Raw genomic sequence first — 19,505 nt, 5'->3', positions numbered from 1 at the left:
CAAAAGGAGCTGCCACCTAGTTTTGAATTAAATTTGAGAAAAATATCTTTTCTGCTGTTTTAATAAATCCAGTATATATTCAACTAAAGGATTATATATATTTTAGTGGAACAATTATGCGTTTGGATTAAAAAAAGAATAAAAATCACATGATTGGAGCCTACTTGATCCAGAGATACATTTTCCCTTGAATCGTGTGCTTGACGGGATTGATCTTTTTGAGGATTTTGGTCATGGTCTCGACCAAACGGTCGCTCGAGACGCCAGTCTTCTTGTTCTTGAATTTCGTGAGAAGTTCGGTGGCGGTGAGTGGTTTCCTCTTCAGGTAACGACGTACTGCCTCCTCAGTAATGCCATAGTCCCTGAAAAAAACCAGGAATTAAAAAGGAACTTCAACGGGTTATATCTAAAAGAAACTTACTCCACTTTGGCCCCGGAGAAAGAGGTGGGCAGTGAAGTGCTGATCTCGTTCTTGGGTCGCTTGGCCGGAGTGCTGGTTGGACTGTTGCTGGTGTCCGAGCCGGTTAGGTCGCTGGGCAGGCTGTTCATCTTACGCTTGGGATCTGTCGATAAGGTTGGGGTGGCAGACCTTGATTTATTAGCATTGCTGCTACTGCTCGTTGAAGCTTTACTGCTGGTCGTTGCACTTTCTTTATCCTTCTCTTTTTCTTTTTCCTTCGAGGCTGGCTTCTTTTTGGGTGGGCCGTTGCTGAGGTCGTCTTCAGAGTCGGTGCTATCTGAGCTAAAGTCTGTAGAAGAGTCGCCGCCACTGCCGTTCGTCTTGCCCTTCTTGTCGTCCTTGCCCGGTTTCTTTTTCTTCTTGTCCTTGGAAGCATCGTCCTTGCTTTTATCCTTCTTTTTCTTTTCGCCATCGGCCTCATCCTTGTCCGAATCATCTGACTTCTTCTCGTCCTCCTCCTCCTCATCGGAGGTGAGTAGCTTCCGCAGGGCATCCTCCTCTGCAACGCCCTTCATGTCCTTGTCAACCTTGGCCTCCGGATCCGGCTCACTAAAATAAGATATGTTATATGTATTTTCGATAGGGAGACAACTTGTTCCGGTTGGGATACATACTCTTCGCTGGAACTCGTGTCGTAATCCATTTCTCTTCCTTCCTCATCACCGTCGTCGGACTCCTCGAACGCCTCGTCGTCCACATCTCGTTTCTTTTTCTTCTTTTTGTCGGCTCCTTTTTTCCCCTTGGCCTTATCATCGTCGCTATCTTCCTGCTCCTTTTTCTTCTTCTTTTCCTCTTCATCCTCCGATTCAGATTCATCATCGGAATCAATCCACTCGTCCATATCAGTAATCTTCAGTTCCTTTGACTTTTTCGTGGCCGCCTTAAGGAGCTTCGCTTCCTCTGGGTCCTGCTCTTCCTCCTCGTCACCTCGCAACCGCTTCCGCAACATAAGTGAAAAGTAGTTCATCACCTTTTTCCGCCGTCCAAACTCCTGTTCCGCCTCCTCAGCTGACAGGGATTTGTAGCGCTGGATGGGTTGGAAGTTGTACCATTCATTAAGGGGATATGCTTCGATTGCGCCATCAGGGGCATGGGTGAACACATAAAATGCCGCATTCTCACCCACACCCCCTTCACGTATTCCCTTGAATTTTTTCCCTGCTTTGCCGCCCACTTTTAGGATCCAGGGCTGTGCTTCTGGGCGGTATTTTCTGGCTATGATACCAAACTTCTTGCGGCGCGCCTCCTCTCGCTGATCCCTGTTGTACTCAGAGCCAGCGCCAAATTTGGGCTGATCCTCGTCCATGCCCCGGAACTCCTTCATATTGTTTTCTCGCTCCAGCTTCACATTTCGCCATTGGGCGAAATCCACATTAAGGGTGGCATTGAATCTCATAACATGGTGCTTCTTCCGCATCTTGGGCACCCGAATTTTGAATTCCTGTACATTGGAAGAGGAGGAGGCAGCTGCATTCGAGGCTGCGGCAGAAGCGGCGGCTGCGGACGTGGAGCTCCCACTGGAACCAGCGGTTGACTGCAATAAGATGAAATGTTACAAAAAAATCGGGGTCTAACAAATCGGTTTCTTACCGACGGCTTTGCTAAGCTTGACATATTAATACTAGGTAAATTTTCACTTTATAGCTTAAAACTATTGTAATCTGAGTAGAAGTTATAAAATTATTTGTCCCGCGACCGCAGGACAGACTCTTGCTTGTGGGTGATGGACAACCGTTTCACGAAGTGCTGGAATAAATATCGATTAATTTTTAATTAACAAATTTCGTATTTGAAATATTTTTAATGTACCATATTTTTAAAACCAGCCTGTGAGAAAGATTATACTTTGAAAAAAAATTAAAGTTCTATAAATTACTCGACCAATTTTATGAAAATAAAAAATCGATATCAGGAAATCGATAAAATACTTATCGTAATTAAGTAGTTAGGCCCATCTCTAGGTTTTAATAAGCGTTTAAATTTTTGTTTGCTTTCTGAAAACAGGAAAAGGAGGTGGAAAATAAAAAAATGTCGCGAAACGTGGCATTATCGGATGAGCAGAGCCGATTAAATGCCCGCCTGGAGGCACACATGGTATACATTTGCCCGGAGTGCGGTAAGGCGTTTCGCACCCAGGTCGAATGGCGTCAGCATTTAAATACGGCAAGTTTATATCAGTCTTTCACTAAAGTTGGTTTAATAATTGTATTAATTCCCACAGAAACATGAATATCTGAAGAAGACCTACTCGGACTTTAACTTTATCCAGATCGATGAACGGTTTCACGAGTGCCAGCTCTGCTTTAAGTGGGTGGAGAACGCCCATAAGACAATCGCACTGCTCCAGTATCATTACTTCATGCACCTGGAGCACAGTGAAACCTACCGGTGCGTGCATTGCCGCATGGCATACACCAGGCGCAGGGCCCTGAACACGCATCTGCTAGAGACACACTTGCGCGAGATCGAGAAGTATGAGACCAAGCTGCGTCAGATGAAGCGGCAGCAACAGCAGGATAAAGAAGCGGCTGCAGCAGCAGCTACAGCAGCAGTCAGCAATGGAAATACGGGAGGGACTGTAAAAGTGCCGGCCAAGCGTGGTCGCCCTCGGGGTAGCGGTCCAAAACAGCGCAGAGATTTATTGCAAAAGGCTCTGATGGACATTGATCTCCAAACCGAGGTGGATAAATCGCCTACTACCACACCAGCAGCAACGGCGTCATCATCTGGTTCAGTTTCCTCAGCCGCAGCTAAGACCAATGCCAGTGAACAGAACCTGGACAGATGTCTGAATGCATACGAGGACATTGTCCGAAAGGAGGAAGGAAAGCCACTGAAATTCGAAGCCGAATTGGATGCCCTGTGTCAGGAGTTTTTCGATGATTCCGGTCCGCCCGGCAAGGAAAAAAGGGAAGACAGATCTGCAGGTGGATCACAAGCCGAGGAGGTGGTCATAATCGAAATCGATGCGCTCGGAAAGGAGGAAGTAGCTCAGCTGAAAAAGGAAATGAAGTCGGACTGTCAAAGTCAGGCAGCAAAGCGACGACGTATTTCTAGCACGCCCACTCACGATTCTGAGTCGGAAGTGTCAAACAACGGACTAATGAAGCTTATCTCCTACCTCTGTCCCAAGTGCGGCAAAGAGATCGCATCGATGGAAGGCTGGAGGGCGCATGTGTTCAACAAGCACGACTTTGAGCACATTATCGAGAACAGCTTCAAGATCCAGGAGCCCGGGCAGGCAGTGTGCCTACAATGCCACGAAGTACAGCCATCCACGAAGCGTTCGCAATTGCAGAAGCATTGCTTTAAGCACCTACCATACCGTTCCTACCTTAAGTGCAGCATTTGTGATCGCACAAAAACTAGTACGACGAAGATCTTGAACCACATTCGTTACAATCATCAGGACGAGCTGCGACGCAAGAACAATACGCAACTGCTCATCAAGCCGGAACCCAAATGGCCTAGTCCCAAACGACAATCTGTAGGGGCTTATTCCTGTGAGGATGACGAGGACGATGTGAATGGGGAGTGCATGATGTGCGAGCATTGCGACATGACGTTCAAGACCAAGTGGCGTTACGATCGTCACGTCCCCAACTGCCGCAGAGCCGGCGTCATTCCAGAATCAGGGTTCGAGTCGATGTTAAGCCACCTACGAGAAGCTAATCGGCGCATCGAAGCCATCTGGAAAACAATGAACCCTGAGAAGTTACAGATGTAGTCTATTTTGACAATAAAGCTTAATTTTAGCTTCTAAATAGGGACTTTCTAAGGACTTTTGTATTATAATCTTGGGGTTCTTGAAATGATTGTTAATTTAAGGATCCTGCTTGATTTTATTAAATATTAAATATCAAATAATGTCCTTGTAGGACTACTTTAAATATTCATCCGGCTCCTGGCTGCTTTCTTACTCTTTTTTGTGGAATTCATGTGGTGATTATCTTTCACCGCGTGGTTACTCGTTGTGATCACATAGTTCCGATGGGAGCTCCGTGTTTCTGCCAGGTCCATTAGGAATATGAAGCGTGCAAACTTTCTCTGGAGTGCAGATAGGTCGGGAGCCGCAGTAGTTGGTTCGGCTAGAGCTTCTGCCTCCGTGTTCTCATCTTCTCCGGTGGCCTGTGTTGCTCCCCCGCCTCCAGTTGTATTGTTTCCTCCTGCAGCTGTTATGTTTCCGGCTGGAGCTGCGGTAGTTCCACCAGTCGCTGGAGCTGCGGTAGTCCCACCAGCTGCTGGAGCTGCGGTAGTCCCACCAGCTGCTGGAGCTGCGGTAGTCCCACCAGCCGCTGGAGCTGCGGTAGTCCCACCAGCCGCAGCAGTTGTACCATCAGCTGCTTGCAAAAATTCGAATTCCTCGTGATCGGGCATTATAATGTGTATTCCATGGTGGATATATTCCAAGTCGTCCTGGTTATCCGAATCGTCGTAAATCCATGATTGTAGCAGAGTATCTGGCTCATCCTCCGCCCGAAGATAGGTGAAATCAGCCTTAGGATCTTCCTTGGCATATGTTTCCTTTTCGGAGCACAGATGAGCATAAGTTGGATGCTTTCCTGTTTGGCATCCCGTACCCGCCGTCCCGCTGGTGGCGAAGACGTGTTTCCCCTGTATGGGTGCCGAGGCAAAGTTGCAGGTCAGATAGGTTTGGCGCCATCCATTGTAAGTCTGCTGCAGAATGGCACAGCCCAAATGATCACTGTGATCCACCATCAGTTGTAAGAAGTTGTATATTGGCGGTCTGGAAAATGAATTAAAATTTTAAAGCAGTTTTCTCAAAGTTTTTCCATTTCATACCCGATTTTGTGTCCCTTGTACTTCAGTACGTCAGCCATATGGGCGTGGAGGTTTTGTTTCATCCACATTCCGAAGCAATCCTTTATAATGTCCTCCAGGTCTGGGACCTTACCTTTAAAGCCTCGATACGCCACGGCCTGGCCAGCATTCGGGAACTTTTTAGTGCTCCTGCAATCGTCGTGGGTCATATAGCATTTCCGTACGTTGAACTCCGCCAAGTAGGCCAGATCCGGATCCCACCTCACAGAGGCCATCCTAGCAGCAGGTGTTAGCCCGCTGAAGCCACCTTTGGCCACCTTGTTCCGCAGTTCGTTGAGGGTTTTTAATAGAAAATTCCTAAGCTTTTCGGTGATGTCCACAGTATCGGCGTCTAAAGCGCAGGAGGGTCGCATCGTCTTAAATATTTAAATTTTAAAAAAAAAATTTATTAATTTATATAGGTGTTAATTTATATTTTTGCGCTAAAAGTTTACTAGAATTATAATAGTATGACGACAGACAATAAAAGCTTGAAAACTTAGACGTTAATGTCCGTTAAATTACGTCATCGTCTTACCTTTAAAAATTTGTATTACTTAAAACTAAAATATATTTTTAAAATTACACACTAAACATGTGGGAAAGCAATTGCTATTTATTTTATTAGTCACGGTATCTAAAATAAAGAACTTCGTATACTTACCACTGAAACGTTGCATGCCACATGGTGGTGTCCAGGCGGGCACATCGAGGGTACGCAGTAGTCGACAGATTCATCGGGTCCATCATCTTTTGGCGAGGATGCAGAAGGGTGTGTTGCGTTTGATCCATGTCCGTTTCCTGGCTGAGTTCCATTGCCGCCTCCTGGGGGAGTTGAGTTCGTTGCTGGTGCTGGTGTTGTTCCTGGAGCTGGTGTCGTTGGTGGAGCTGTCGTACCAGCAGCCCCTGTCGTCGCATCCTGACCTATGGTTACATGAATCACCAAACCGAGAACCAAAAGAGCGCTTAGGACCAACTTTATTCTTTCAGACATTTTCAAGTACTAGCTATAGTTGTTAAAGTATTTTTTTCCAAGCTATCAAGGTGTTAAATTTTAAATTATTAGCAGGGATAATTTTAAAATCCATTTTATTAAAACCAATTGTAAAGTATTTATTTTTCCAATCTCTAAATGCTCTTTAATACCAACCTATACCTTAATAGAGCTTCTACACCTTGATAAAATCGAAATCTTTTTCCCACATTTAGAAAGTTAATATTTTTTAAAAGGTACTTAATATTAAAAAAAATAATATTAAAATTTTTTTGGTTGGTCATTTTTATTGTTTACAGTTCTTGTTTAAATATGAGACGAATCGGGCAAAATTCGTCTTAACCGTGTAGATGGTGGCGCGACGTTCCTTTAGATCGCGGCGCTGTTGTCTCAGCTTGGACTTGAATATCTCTTCCAGGGCTTGGATTCGTTCGCACATTTGCAGCTCGGCGATGATTTGGGGCCAGTCTTCCACGGCGAAAATGTCCATTAAAGCGTCCAGCCCTTCCGAGAGGGCCCACAGATCCTCCTCCTGGGCACAAGCATTGAGCAGGAAGAGAACAATGGCTTTAACCAGCTGTTCTGGAAGCAGCGATCCCAGAGTTCCCAGCATGCGGTTCCAGTTGACCCGGATGTCCATTACTGTACACTTGCTGGCTCCCTCGATGATCATATTCAAATCGTTTTCGGTCATTTGGCCGAAGAGTTCTCGCCGGGACTTGAGCAAACTGAGCGTGGAGCGCATCAGAGAGGTGATGGCTTCCATCACTGGCACCTCCTCGGAGCCCTTGAACGCCTGCTGGCCAAGGTTCATCCACATGTTGTAGATCTCAGTGTGTCCACCCAGATCCTCAACAGACAATACATTGCACAGGTTCTGCAAACAGATGAGGTAAGATACCCGCAGCTTGGAGACCTTTTCCCGCAGGTTCTCATGCTGAGCCAAGAGTTTCTCCAGAGTGGGATCCAAGGGTTGTGCTTTCAGCCAAAGTTTCTGGACAACGTTGTTCAGTTTGATGGTCTCTACAAAATTAGCTGGTAGTCCTCCTGCTCCGCTCTCTTCTGTATCATCTTCCATGTCGTAGTCGGCCACGCTTTCAGTCTCTGACTGGTCGGAGGCAGAGTCCCAGTTGCTCTGATCATCACTGGACCCTAAATTGGTTATAATCTCCGCCACCAAGCGCTGACCGTCTAGCAGGTGTTCCAAGTTCTTCAACACAGCTTCTGCGTCGCTCTGATCGGATTTGTTTTCGTTCACGTTTTGGGATTCTGGTAGTTCTTCGGTTTCCATAGATATTTCCAGAACAGGAGCTTCGTTTTTTGATTTCACGTCCTGTATCTGTGCTCTGCAGTTTACCAGCTGGGATTGGGAATCAATACTGAGCAGCGTGTCCAAGCCAGTTAAGATCTCTTTCGTGTGGGCAGCCGAGCATGCGGGTACATTGCACAGTATCCCTGCTGCCAAAGCGCTAAGATAAAGATGACCGTGACTCTCCGCTGGAATAGCCAGCAGCTCGGGTAATATGCCGGCGCTAGCCAGAAGGTTCCACGAGGAAGAGTTGTTCTCTGATATTACTAGCACCAGTTGGGCCACTGACAACGATATCTCCAAGCCAAATTTGCGATAATCCAGGCATAGCAGCAGTCTGCCGAGGAAGTTGGCCTGGTTGAAGGCTTCGGTGGCTGTGGGGGAGCTCTCGCATAGATTCCGGAGCAGATGGATGGCCTGAAGGAAAATGTCGGCTTGCAATTCGGTTTCAAAGCCACCTTTGGTCAGATCGTACTCCAGGAGCAGAGACAGCAGCGCAGTCAGTATGTCGTTGTCCACCAGAAAGTCACAGACCTCCGATCCAAAAACTGATAGGTTCCGGAAGGCGCCGGCAGCTGCGTCACGAATAGCGCTCTCCTTGTCACACAGCAATGGAGCCGCAATCCTGACCAGTTCGCTCTCACAAATCTCTCGCACTTTTTCCTTTCGCAGCGCCAGAACAGCAAAGGAATGCAGTCCATTCAGTTTGTCCTCCACGTCGGGGCGCTGCAGGTGCAAACATATCGCTTCGATGGGACCACATCCTTCCACCTCGCCCTCTCCTCCAGCATCAGTCTCTAGTCCTGTGGAGGTGTCCATTCCGGACGGATTTCGGGTCTTCACTTTCCGTGTTTTACCCATTTCCCTAGCCGTCAGTTGCACGTGTTGTTGATTATTTTAAATATGAGTATATCGATAACTTCAAACATCATATTCTTAAGCCGATTTTACCTGTATATCGAATATAATATATTATGTACATAGGATGTTTATTTGACCATCTAAGAATAATTTTTGTTTAAATTAAGAATTGTATAAAGGCAACTAAAAAAGCATTTGATTGTAGCGACCTTATTTCTATAAAATTGTGCTATATACATGTGTGCTATAAACTTATCGATAGTTGCTATCGAGTGGGGCTGCCAGATTTATACGAAACAAATTTAAAAATTTTTTTTAAAGTTTTTTTTAATTAAATTTTACTTTAAGTTCCACCGAAATATAATATAGTCAAAAGGTTTTTATTATCTAAAGCTTTGATATGGCTTTAAATATGAAAAAAATTACATATTTTTATTTGTAACGCTAATATGCATTTTACATCAAATAAATTGTGGACCTACACAAACTGAAGTTTACATTTTTTAAGTTTGTAATTTATGCCATAAGTTGTAGTTTCGACACTGGCTTATTAAATCCTGTAGGATAGGAATATACAAAGCCCGCATTGTTGGACTGTCGAAGGTCAGAAGAGGGTTGCTCTAAAAATACCAAGTAGACATAATATTTAAACATTTTTTTTTTTTTTTGAAAAACTTACAAAGTCTGCGTCCTTGGTTTTCCCTCTAAGGACTAACAAGTTAGTTTTATCCTCTTCGAGGTATGGATTGACACCTGTTTTGGCTATTTGACTGGCGTATTCAATTTTTCCCTTGATACAGAGAAATTGTTCATGTAACTCCTTTTTCTGGATTTCGATATTTCCAGCAATTTCACCAGCAAGATCATAAAATGGAATGTGCAAATTCTTTCTTACATTTTTAATAGTTGTATCTAAAACATGGTTTACACTTCCGAATAAGCCTTGTGGACCAAACTCGTTGTGTAAGTCGTGCAAAAGGTCAGCTAATAAATTGGTAATTTCATATGATTTGTTTTGAACATCATTTAATAGATCCAGAGACTGAAGAGTTTTATTTAGACCATCGTGCAGTGTATTGACTGTCACACCCCATATGTAGTCTTTATCGTCCGTTGTCATATTTTTCTCTTTGATGTGGGGCAGGACATGGTTGAATTTTCCAATGGTCAAGTCGCACCACTCGAATACCGGTCTAATAGATTGTTGGTAATTTACAATGGCAGCCCTATTTAAGCCGCGAGCGCGATCCAGTTTGCTTTTAGCTTTATCATGATATACTCCGACAGCGATTTCGATTTTTCCGATTGCATTTTCTAGCTCAGGAAGTTTGACTTTTGTGTCAAACTCGCTTTGATGTTTCACAATGCTTAGGAGCAGTAAAAGTCCATTAGAAAGATGTACCATGGCAAAAAAAGCAGGGTCCGTAATTGCTGGTTTGTAGTCTCACGTCTCTCACAATATTGTCTATACAGACTGGAAGACTGGGGACTGTGACTGAGATTACAGGGACTACAAGTTCAACCTCAAAAACAAATTAAGAATACGTACATATGTACTTTGAGATAAAGAAACAAAGGATATACTATGTATGTACGTAAAACAAAGCTTTAGAAAGCTCTACAGTAAAACTTTAGTACTGACAATATAATCATAAAATATGTAATTTTTTTTAAATATTTTTTTCTCAAAAACGTATTCACCTTTCGGTAAAAACAAATTTTTTTGATTATATTTGCACAAAATCTTCATTGAAAAGTTCTTATAAAATGTATTTAAGTAAGAAACAAGTTTATTGATAATATTAGCAGAAATTTTGTGATTAAAAAATCCGTAATAAAGGTGTTAAATTGAAAGCTGATTAAAATAGATTCGTACATAGACGAAATTCTTAAAAAATAAGAAACAATTTTAGTGGTTATATTCGAACAGGTTCGGTGAATAAAAGTTAAATAACAGAACTAATCCTATTAAAAGTATGCATATTTCATAGACTTAATTTTTTCCATGCCACCACCTATATTTTCCGCATTGGTCAATCAAATCCTGAATGGGACCCGCGAACGATGTCCGTAGAGTCACACTTTCGATTTTTAAGAGTGGGTTTAGCTAAAAGTAATAATTTAAATATATTTACTATCAATGTTTATAAAAATGTATCAATATGCAGTAACTTACGTTGTCCACTGTACCAGTTTTTCCCCTAAGTGTAACCAAGTTTGTGATGTCCTCTTCCAAATAGGGAATAACTAACGTTTCTGCTACTTGACTTGCACGTCTAATTTTGGGTATGATTCTTTGAAACTTTTGTTCAATATCCCGTTGTTCAGTTTTTTTTTCCTCAATACCAATACTAGCAATGTTTACAATAGCAATATATTGCAGCATATTATATGTGTTTATCTCACTCGCATACTTGTATATACTCTTTTGGATATCATTTTTCTTTCTTCCGTAATAACCGTTTGATTCGAAATCTATATACGTGTCATGTAAAGTGGTTTCAAGTAAATTCTTCACTCTGGATGATGTAACTTGAACGTCGTCTAATTGTTTCAATGATTTTTCAGTTTTTATGAGGCCATCGTTTATTGTAGTCACAGTTTTCTTCCATATGAAGTCCTTGTCTTCATTTGACACGTTTGCTTTTTTTTAAATGGGGAAGGATAACGTTGAAATTGTCAATAGCCTCCCCACACCAGTTGAATACCGGGCCAACAGAGTCATGATAAGTTGATTGAGCATCTTTATTTAAACGCGCTGCCTCACGTACATTTTTTTGTGCGTTTCCTTGATAAAATCCCATGGCAGTATCAATTTCCTCTATTGCAATATTGAGCTGCGGGAAATTAACTTTTGTGTCGAATTCGCTTCGATGTTTCACGACACTTAGAAGAAGTACTATTCCATTTGTAAAATTCATCCTTGCATTAATCAAGATGTGCGATTTAAATATATTTTATTTTTACTATTAGGACGAAAAAGTGTATGTAATCTTTTGCCCGTTAAGCTATGACTAAATTTAATTTAAAAAAATGCATTAAAAGTAAATCAAAAAGATTATTTTTATACCCTTGCAGAGGGTATTATAATTTTGGTCAAAAGTGTGCAACGCAGTGAAGGAGACATCTCCGACCCTATAAAGTATATATATTCTTGATCAGGATCACCTCCTGAGTTGATATGAGCATGTCCGTCTGTCCGTCTGTCTGTCCGTCTGTCTGTCCGTCTGTCTGTTTCTACGCAAACTAGTCTCTCAGTTTTAAAGCTATCGTCCTGAAACTTTGCACACACCCTTCTTTCCTTTGCACGCAGTATATAAGTCGGAACGGCCCGGATCGGCCGACTATATCCTATAGCTGCCATATAACTGAACGATCGGAAATGGTACTTGGTAGAAATATCAGCTTTCGTATTTTTGAAGATAGAAGTTTGGGACTTTTTTTAGATTTTGTATTGTAAAAAATTGGATTATATATTCCTATTGCCATAAGGATCGGCCAACTATATCCGATGTTTGCGATATAAATCCGGTTTTAACTGCAAGGGTATATAAACTTCGGCTCCGCCCGAAGTTAGCTTTCCTTTCTTGTTGGTATTAATTTTATATAATAACAACGTTATCAGAGGTTTATAGATCAAAAACGCTATCAAAGTTTTTTGGAATTTCCGTCGGGCCATCGAGTGACACGCATGTGTCGCCCTGGAGGATCCATTTGGAATTGATATGTAGCTCTAATCGCTATCGATACTTCTTGAAATGATGAATGATTGCTACTAAATGATGAAATCCCGGCATAAGTAGACCATCCCAAGTGTTTTTACATTTAATTTATTTTTATTTTAAAATTAAACTTTACTTTACTTTACTTTATTCAGTGGCGAATTTAAGGAAAAAGGCCCAGTGGGCAAAATTTTTTCAGGGTACATTGAAGGGTATTTTGATTTTGTACATCCCAGAAAATTTGACAAAAAATCTTAAAAATATTTTGTTCCCAGATTTTGATGCAGATTTATGAAGAATCGATCCACAAATAGTTTAAGGTATTCCGTTCAAGAATCGGATGAATATTTCCTAAGATATGGCCTTCGCAGTGGGTCATACGGGGCTCCACATGCATTTCGCACATTTTGAAGGGGACAGCCCAGAAAATTTGACAAAAAATCTTAAATATATTTTGTTCCCAGATTTTGATGCAGATTTATGGAGAATCGATCCACAAATCGTTTAAGGTATTCCGTTCAAGAATCGGATGAATATTTCCTAAGATATGGCCTTCGCAGTGGGTCATACGGGGCTCCCCATGCATTTTGCACATTTTGAAGGGGACAGACCAGAAAATTTGACAAAAAATCTTTAAAATATTTTGTTCCCAGATTTTGATGCACATTTATGGAGAATCGATCCACAAATCGTTTAAGGTATTCCGTTCAAGAATCGGATGAATATTTCCTAAGATATGGCCTTCGCAGTGGGTCATACGGGGCTCCCCATGCATTTTGCACATTTTGAAGGGGACAGCCCAGAAAATTTGACAAAAAATCTTAAAAATATTTTGTTCCCAGATTTTGATGCAGATTTATGGAGAATCAATCCACAAATCGTTTAAAGTATTCCGATCAAGAATCGGATGAATATTTCCTAAGATATGGCCTACGCAGTGGGTCATATGGGGCTCCCCATGCATTTTGCACATTTTGAAGGGGACAGACCAGAAAATTTGACAAAAAATCTTTAAAATATTTTGTTCCCAGATTTTGATGCAGATTTATGGAGAATCGATCCACAAATCGTTTAAAGTATTCCGATCAAGAATCGGATGAATATTTCCTAAGATATGGCCTACGCAGTGGGTCATATGGGGCTCCCCATGCATTTTGCACATTTTGAAGGAACAGCCCAGAAAATTTGACAAAAAATCTTAAAAATATTTTGTTTCCAGATTTTGATGCAGATTTATGGAGACTCGATCCACAAATAGTTTAAGGTATTCCGTTCAAGAATCGGATGAATATTTCCTAAGATATGGCCTTCGCAGTGGGTCATACGGGGCTCCACATGCATTTTGCACATTTTGAAGGGGACAGCCCAGAAAATTTGACAAAAAATCTTAAAAATATTTTGTTCCCAGATTTTGATGCAGATTTATGGAGAATCGATCCACAAATCGTTTAAAGTATTCCGCTCAAGAATCGGATGAATATTTCCTAAGATATGGCCTACGCAGTGGGTCATATGGGGCTCCCCATGCATTTTGCACATTTTGAAGGAACAGCCCAGAAAATTTGACAAAAAATCTTAAAAATATTTTGTTTCCAAATTTTGATGCAGATTTATGGAGACTCGATCCAAAAATAGTTTAAGGTATTCCGTTCAAGAATCGGATGAATATTTCCTAAGATATGGCCTTCGCAGTGGGTCATACGGGGCTCCACATGCATTTTGCACATTTTGAAGGGGACAGACCAGAAAATTTGACAAAAAATCTTTAAAATATTTTGTTCCCAGATTTATGGAGAATCGATCCACAAATCGTTTAAGGTGTTCCGTTCAAGAATCGGATGAATATTTCCTAAGATATGGCCTTCGCAGTGGGTCATACGGGGCTCCCCATGCATTTTGCACATTTTGAAGGGGACAGCCCAGAAAATTTGACAAAAAATCTTAAAAATATTTTGTTCCCAGATTATGATGCAGATTTATGGAGAATCGATCCACAAATCGTTTAAAGTATTCCGTTCAAGAATCGGATGAATATTTCCTAAGATATGGCCTACGCAGTGGGTCATATGTGGCTCCCCATGCATTCTGCACATTTTGAAGGGGACAGACCAGAAAATTTGACAAAAAATCTTTAAAATATTTTGTTCCCAGATTTATGGAGAATCGATTCACAAATCGTTTAAGGTGTTCCGTTCAAGAATCGGATGAATATTTCCTAAGATATGGCCTTCGCAGTGGGTCATACGGGGCTCCCCATGCATTTTGCACATTTTGAAGGGGACAGCCCAGAAAATTTGACAAAAAATCTTAAAAATATTTTGTTCCCAGATTTTGATGCAGATTTATGGAGAATCGATCCACAAATCGTTTAAAGTATTCCGCTCAAGAATCGGATGAATATTTCCTAAGATATGGCCTACGCAGTGGGTCATATGGGGCTCCCCATGCATTTTGCACATTTTGAAGGGGACAGCCCAGAAAATTTGACAAAAAATCTTAAAAATATTTTGTTCCCAGATTTTGATGCAGATTTATGGAGACTCGATCCACAAATAGTTTAAGGTATTCCGTTCAAGAATCGGATGAATATTTCCTAAGATATGGCCTTCGCAGTGGGTCATACGGGGCTCCACATGCATTTTGCACATTTTGAAGGGGACAGCCCAGAAAATTTGACAAAAAATCTTAAAAATATTTTGTTCCCAGATTTTGATGCAGATTTATGGAGAATCGATCCACAAATCGTTTAAAGTATTCCGCTCAAGAATCGGATGAATATTTCCTAAGATATGGCCTACGCAGTGGGTCATATGGGGCTCCCCATGCATTCTGCACATTTTGAAGGGGACAGACCAGAAAATTTGACAAAAAATCTTTAAAATATTTTGTTCCCAGATTTTGATGCAGATTTATGGAGAATCGATCCACAAATCGTTTAAGGTATTCCGTTCAAGAATCGGATGAATATTTCCTAAGATATGGCCTTCGCAGTGGGTCATACGGGGCTCCACATGCATTTTGCACATTTTGAAGGGGACAGCCCAGAAAATTTGACAAAAAATCTTAAAAATATTTTGTTCCCAGATTTTGATGCAGATTTATGGAGAATCGATCCACAAATCGTTTAAAGTATTCCGCTCAAGAATCTGATGAATATTTCCTAAGATATGGCCTACGCAGTGGGTCATATGGGGCTCCCCATGCATTTTGCACATTTTGAAGGGGACAGCCCAGAAAATTTGACAAAAAATCTTTAAAATATTTTGCACATTTTGAAGGGGACAGACCAGAAAATTTGACAAAAAATCTTTAAAATATTTTGTTCCCAGATTTTGATGCAGATTTATGGAGAATCGATCCACAAATCGTTTAAAGTATTCCGCTCAAGAATCGGATGAATATTTCCTAAGATATGGCCTACGCAGTGGGTCATATGGGGCTCCCCATGCATTTTGCACATTTTGAAGGGGACAGCCCAGAAAATTTGACAAAAAATCTTAAAAATATTTTGTTTTCAGATTTTGATGCAGATTTATGGAGACTCGATCCACAAATAGTTTAAGGTATTCCGTTCAAGAATCGGATGAATATTTCCTAAGATATGGCCTTCGCAGTGGGTCATACGGGGCTCCACATGCATTTTGCACATTTTGAAGGGGACAGCCCAGAAAATTTGACAAAAAATCTTAAAAATATTTTGTTCCCAGATTTTGATGCAGATTTATGGAGACTCGATCCACAAATCGTTTAAAGTATTCCGCTCAAGAATCGGATGAATATTTCCTAAGATATGGCCTACGCAGTGGGTCATATGGGGCTCCCCATGCATTTTGCACATTTTGAAGGGGACAGCCCAGAAAATTTGACAAAAAATCTTAAAAATATTTTGTTCCCAGATTTTGATGCAGATTTGTGGAGAATCGATCCACAAATCGTTTAAAGTATTCCGCTCAAGAATCGGATGAATATTTCCTAAGATATGGCCTACGCAGTGGGTCATATGGGGCTCCCCATGCATTTTGCACATTTTGAAGGGGACACCCCAGAAAATTTGACAAAAAATCTTTAAAATATTTTGTTCCCAGATTTTGATGCAGATTTATGGAGAATCGATCCACAAATCGTTTAAGGTATTCCGTTCAAGAATCGAATACGGGGCTCCCCATGCATTTTGCACATTTTGAAGGGGACAGCCCAGAAAATTTGACAAAAAATCTTAAAAATATTTTGTTCCCAGATTTTGATGCAGATTTATGGAGAATCGATCCACAAATCGTTTAAAGTATTCCGTTCAAGAATCGGATGAATCGGATGCCCAGTGGGCAAGCGCGCCTTTGCCCACCTGTTAAATCCGCCACTGCTTTATTAAAACCTGCTGTATGCAGGACATTTACTAGTCTGCAAATTTCGCCTTTGATTTTATTAGCAAACGAGTCAGTGACTCGGTTTGTCCTTGGATTTTAATGTTTAAAACCACTACTACTTTTTTGTTGAAAGATGAAAATAGTTGGATCAATCATGATTAAAATGTGTTTAATTATATTAAAAGAAAACTAATTTCTTTATGTGCATCTTAAAAAACTTTAGAAAGCTTTTGTGGGCAAAAATAGTCAAAAATAGATGGCGGTAAAAATACGTAGTTCGTCAAGTTTCCATATCCAGAGTTTTTGGCTAAAAAACAAACGGAAATATAAATATTTTTTTTCCCCCATTTTTTTGGTATATAACAATATTTAAAAATATGCATTCCATCATAAATTTAGTCTTTATTTTAACTACGATAGGGTCGTGGACACGTGAAAATCCTTCACCTCTCAAGGAGGATATATATAAAACTTAAAAAAAAGGATTCAATGGCAACGGGATTTATTTAAGAATTACAATTGTTATTTTCTTGGTATATACTCTAGAAGATTCTCTAAATAATAATAAAATCACGTACATTTGTTTACCCCTAATTGATGAGTTATGATCAAATTCGAAACGAATGTGTTGTGAAATTCAGCGGCTTTCCCCAGAACATATGTACATACCTTCGCACAAATTTCTCATTTTCTGTAAATTTTTCACTTTCTGTCCGGCTTAAATTTAATAACAAGCAGAGAGTGGAACAGCAGCGACGTGCAACAAGCAACAAAGCATTGAGGGCCACTTTTATCATCAAATGATTTTGCCCAGACTAAGCCGTCGCAATTTCCACGTAGATGTATGAGAAAAGGTTTAGAACTGAAAAAAAGCTAAAGATTGAAATGTTAAAGGGAAAAGTAATATATGGATTTGGACCTTTCAATCCAAATATATAGTTAAAATAAAAAACATAATTATACAAGGTAATTTTGCCTCTTACCTATTAAAGTTCCTATTCTTATAATGTACCTTTTTTTTCTGTGCACATGAAGGACTGCACATCCGAGTCAAGTGCAAGGATGTGTAGGAACCAGTGTAGGTTGGTGTATGGGAGTGCACGGTAATCTATCATAATTTTTATATCCTAAAATCCCATTTTCGTATTAGAGCGAAAATGTCTGCGAGCAAATATAATAAAATGGCCAGCACATCGACGGAGACAGAAGGCGGAAGGTACAAAGGGGTTGGTCACAGCTCCCCCTATCCTCAGACCATTTCTGCTCCTTGTCAAAGGATAACATACTCTTTCTCGCTCTCACACACCTCCTGGCTTGAGATGCCATGCTAACAGTATGAAATTCCAGTCAGGCGCTTGATTTTTCTCCATTTTCGAATTGCTCCTTGCTTCCTTGTACTTTGGTAGCCGCGTTTTATTTTTCAATGCCCTGGCTTTGGCTAGCACAAAAACGTCCAAATAGCCAACAATTTTATGAGAGCAGCGCAAAGGATCTGCCAATGTCCTACTCTGGGTCTTCCCATGTCGGAAATGAGAAGAAAAACAAAAAAAAAAGAGTTAGGGAAAAATAATAAGTGCCAATAAAGAAGTCCTGCATAGAAATAGCTAATCAATCCTTTTTTTTTGGTAGTAAATAATTAAGACATTTTTATATTATATATATTTTTTTTTATTTTTTTAATTTTTTTTCAATTTAATAGTGGGCTAAAAATTTCAGGCATTTTAAGCACCAAAAAAAATACGTTAAAGGCGCGATATGGTTGATCGGCCGAGGCAGTAGCAGCCAATGCAAATTTAAATTAATATGTGATAACTATTTTTTAATATATGGTCAGGAGGTGCAGGGCGACGGCAAGTCAATATTTTATTTTTAAATTAAAAACGGCAACGACCGGTAAAAAAGCGCCGAAGTAATGCGGCAAAACCCCCAGCGAGCCAACGTGGCGTATAATTAATTTTTAAATAATAATATAAAATGGAGTCAATAAAAAAAAGTAGAGACACGCCGTCAGGAAAAAAAAAATAAATGCGCCCAGCATGTTGAACACTCACAGAGGCCACAGCTTACACACGCAGTTAAACCGAAATCAAGGATACATTATATATACGCCATATATGTATATTCCCGACGATGTTCGGCGTGTTTTAAACCGCTTTAAAAAATCACCGGCTCATCAATGGCTGAGTGAAATGGGGTAGAGACTCGGCCGGCTCATTATGCATTTACAACTGCATTAAAGGGGCTGCATGGCAGTTGGCCGCAGCCAAATTATAAGCCTCCAAACCCTTTTTGGCCATCGCTTGTGGCCCAAAGCAGATGGCGCCAGTATCAGATGTCCGGAATGTCATGGCCGGCGGTGTCCCTTGTTTGAAGGCATGTATTATCCCCCATTTGACTTTCAGCCTCCACTCGACCACTTTAATGAGAATGCCTAAAATTCAAGATAGACACTTGCTCAGTTAATTTCAGCAGAATTATTTTTCAGACAAAATAATTCTTAATTTTTGCAAAAATTATTATTTATGCCCCTATAAGCCTACAATACATTTCAAACATTTGATCCTCCAAAGCTTTTCAAATATTATCATTAATTTTAATTCTAGACAAGATTACAGGCGCCTTGACAGTGTGTCCCCATAAAGAGAACGACAATATGGAAACAAAGAAGCGACAATCAATTTAATTAAAACTTTTAACAAGCTTTGCCTCATTTCACTTTCTCCGCTGGTTAGGTGAGAGTGTGTGTGTGTGTGTCCCTGTGGGCTTTTGATTTCGGGACATTTTTTGGGATGTACTCGAATACGGCAACGTTTCATATTTGATATTAATTAAAAAGTTTGCGCTTTCGCTGGCTGCTTTAAAACAAATTGTTGGAATTTGTGTCGGAACCAACAACAACCGTCGAACAAAAAAAAAAATCACGAATTCTGTTCCCGGATGGGAGACACAAAAACAATGGCAGTTGCATGTTATC

The 19,505-nt window shown here is 40.7% G+C and overlaps 4 protein-coding genes across 4 annotated transcripts; 1 reads left to right on the top strand and 3 right to left on the bottom strand.

Moving 5' to 3' along the window:
- Nucleotides 1-47: 47 nt before the first annotated feature.
- On the bottom strand, nucleotides 48-2,201 carry TfIIFalpha (transcription factor IIFalpha). Its single transcript, XM_017245202.3, has 4 exons — nucleotides 2,051-2,201; nucleotides 1,075-1,994; nucleotides 422-1,009; nucleotides 48-362 (listed from the first exon to the last, which is right to left on the bottom strand). Exons 1-4 carry the CDS (start codon nucleotides 2,072-2,074, stop codon nucleotides 161-163), a joined length of 1,734 nt encoding a protein of 577 aa, XP_017100691.2. The 5' UTR covers nucleotides 2,075-2,201; the 3' UTR covers nucleotides 48-160.
- Nucleotides 2,202-2,395: 194 nt separating this feature from the next.
- On the top strand, nucleotides 2,396-4,799 carry LOC108127905 (zinc finger protein 236). The gene is made up of 2 exons (XM_017245230.3): nucleotides 2,396-2,623; nucleotides 2,682-4,799. Exons 1-2 carry the CDS (start codon nucleotides 2,489-2,491, stop codon nucleotides 4,185-4,187), a joined length of 1,641 nt encoding a protein of 546 aa, XP_017100719.2. The 5' UTR covers nucleotides 2,396-2,488; the 3' UTR covers nucleotides 4,188-4,799.
- LOC108127853 (uncharacterized) lies at nucleotides 4,276-6,276 on the bottom strand. The gene is made up of 3 exons (XM_017245151.3): nucleotides 5,946-6,276; nucleotides 5,264-5,658; nucleotides 4,276-5,207 (listed from the first exon to the last, which is right to left on the bottom strand). Exons 1-3 carry the CDS (start codon nucleotides 6,273-6,275, stop codon nucleotides 4,346-4,348), a joined length of 1,587 nt encoding a protein of 528 aa, XP_017100640.2. The 5' UTR covers nucleotide 6,276; the 3' UTR covers nucleotides 4,276-4,345.
- Nucleotides 6,277-6,542: 266 nt separating this feature from the next.
- On the bottom strand, nucleotides 6,543-8,493 carry LOC108127856 (HEAT repeat-containing protein 3). Its single transcript, XM_017245154.3, has one exon. It carries the CDS (start codon nucleotides 8,443-8,445, stop codon nucleotides 6,562-6,564), a length of 1,884 nt encoding a protein of 627 aa, XP_017100643.2. The 5' UTR covers nucleotides 8,446-8,493; the 3' UTR covers nucleotides 6,543-6,561.
- Between the last annotated feature and the right edge of the window lie 11,012 nt (nucleotides 8,494-19,505).

The sequence above is a fragment of the Drosophila bipectinata genome, chromosome 3R, assembly GCF_030179905.1.
Source record: "Drosophila bipectinata strain 14024-0381.07 chromosome 3R, DbipHiC1v2, whole genome shotgun sequence".
NCBI lineage: Eukaryota > Metazoa > Arthropoda > Insecta > Diptera > Drosophilidae > Drosophila > Drosophila bipectinata.
The sequence above is the reverse complement of the archived record's forward strand: the minus strand, read 5'-3'. Positions and strand labels throughout refer to the sequence as shown.

Coding starts and splice junctions, on each gene's coding strand:
- LOC108127853 (XM_017245151.3), bottom strand. CDS start 6,275: ATGTCTGAAAGAATAAAGTTGGTCCTAAGCGCTCTTTTGGTTCTCGGT. Junction 5,659..5,945: donor TGGCATGCAACGTTTCAGTG/GTAAGTATACGA, acceptor TAAATATTTAAG/ACGATGCGACCCTCCTGCGC. Junction 5,208..5,263: donor TACAAGGGACACAAAATCGG/GTATGAAATGGA, acceptor TTCATTTTCCAG/ACCGCCAATATACAACTTCT.
- TfIIFalpha (XM_017245202.3), bottom strand. CDS start 2,074: ATGTCAAGCTTAGCAAAGCCGTCG. Junction 1,995..2,050: donor CAAGCTTAGCAAAGCCGTCG/GTAAGAAACCGA, acceptor ATCTTATTGCAG/TCAACCGCTGGTTCCAGTGG. Junction 363..421: donor TTCTCCGGGGCCAAAGTGGA/GTAAGTTTCTTT, acceptor GGTTTTTTTCAG/GGACTATGGCATTACTGAGG.
- LOC108127856 (XM_017245154.3), bottom strand. CDS start 8,445: ATGGGTAAAACACGGAAAGTGAAGACCCGAAATCCGTCCGGAATGGAC.
- LOC108127905 (XM_017245230.3), top strand. CDS start 2,489: ATGTCGCGAAACGTGGCATTATCGGATGAGCAGAGCCGATTAAATGCC. Junction 2,624..2,681: donor GGCGTCAGCATTTAAATACG/GCAAGTTTATAT, acceptor TAATTCCCACAG/AAACATGAATATCTGAAGAA.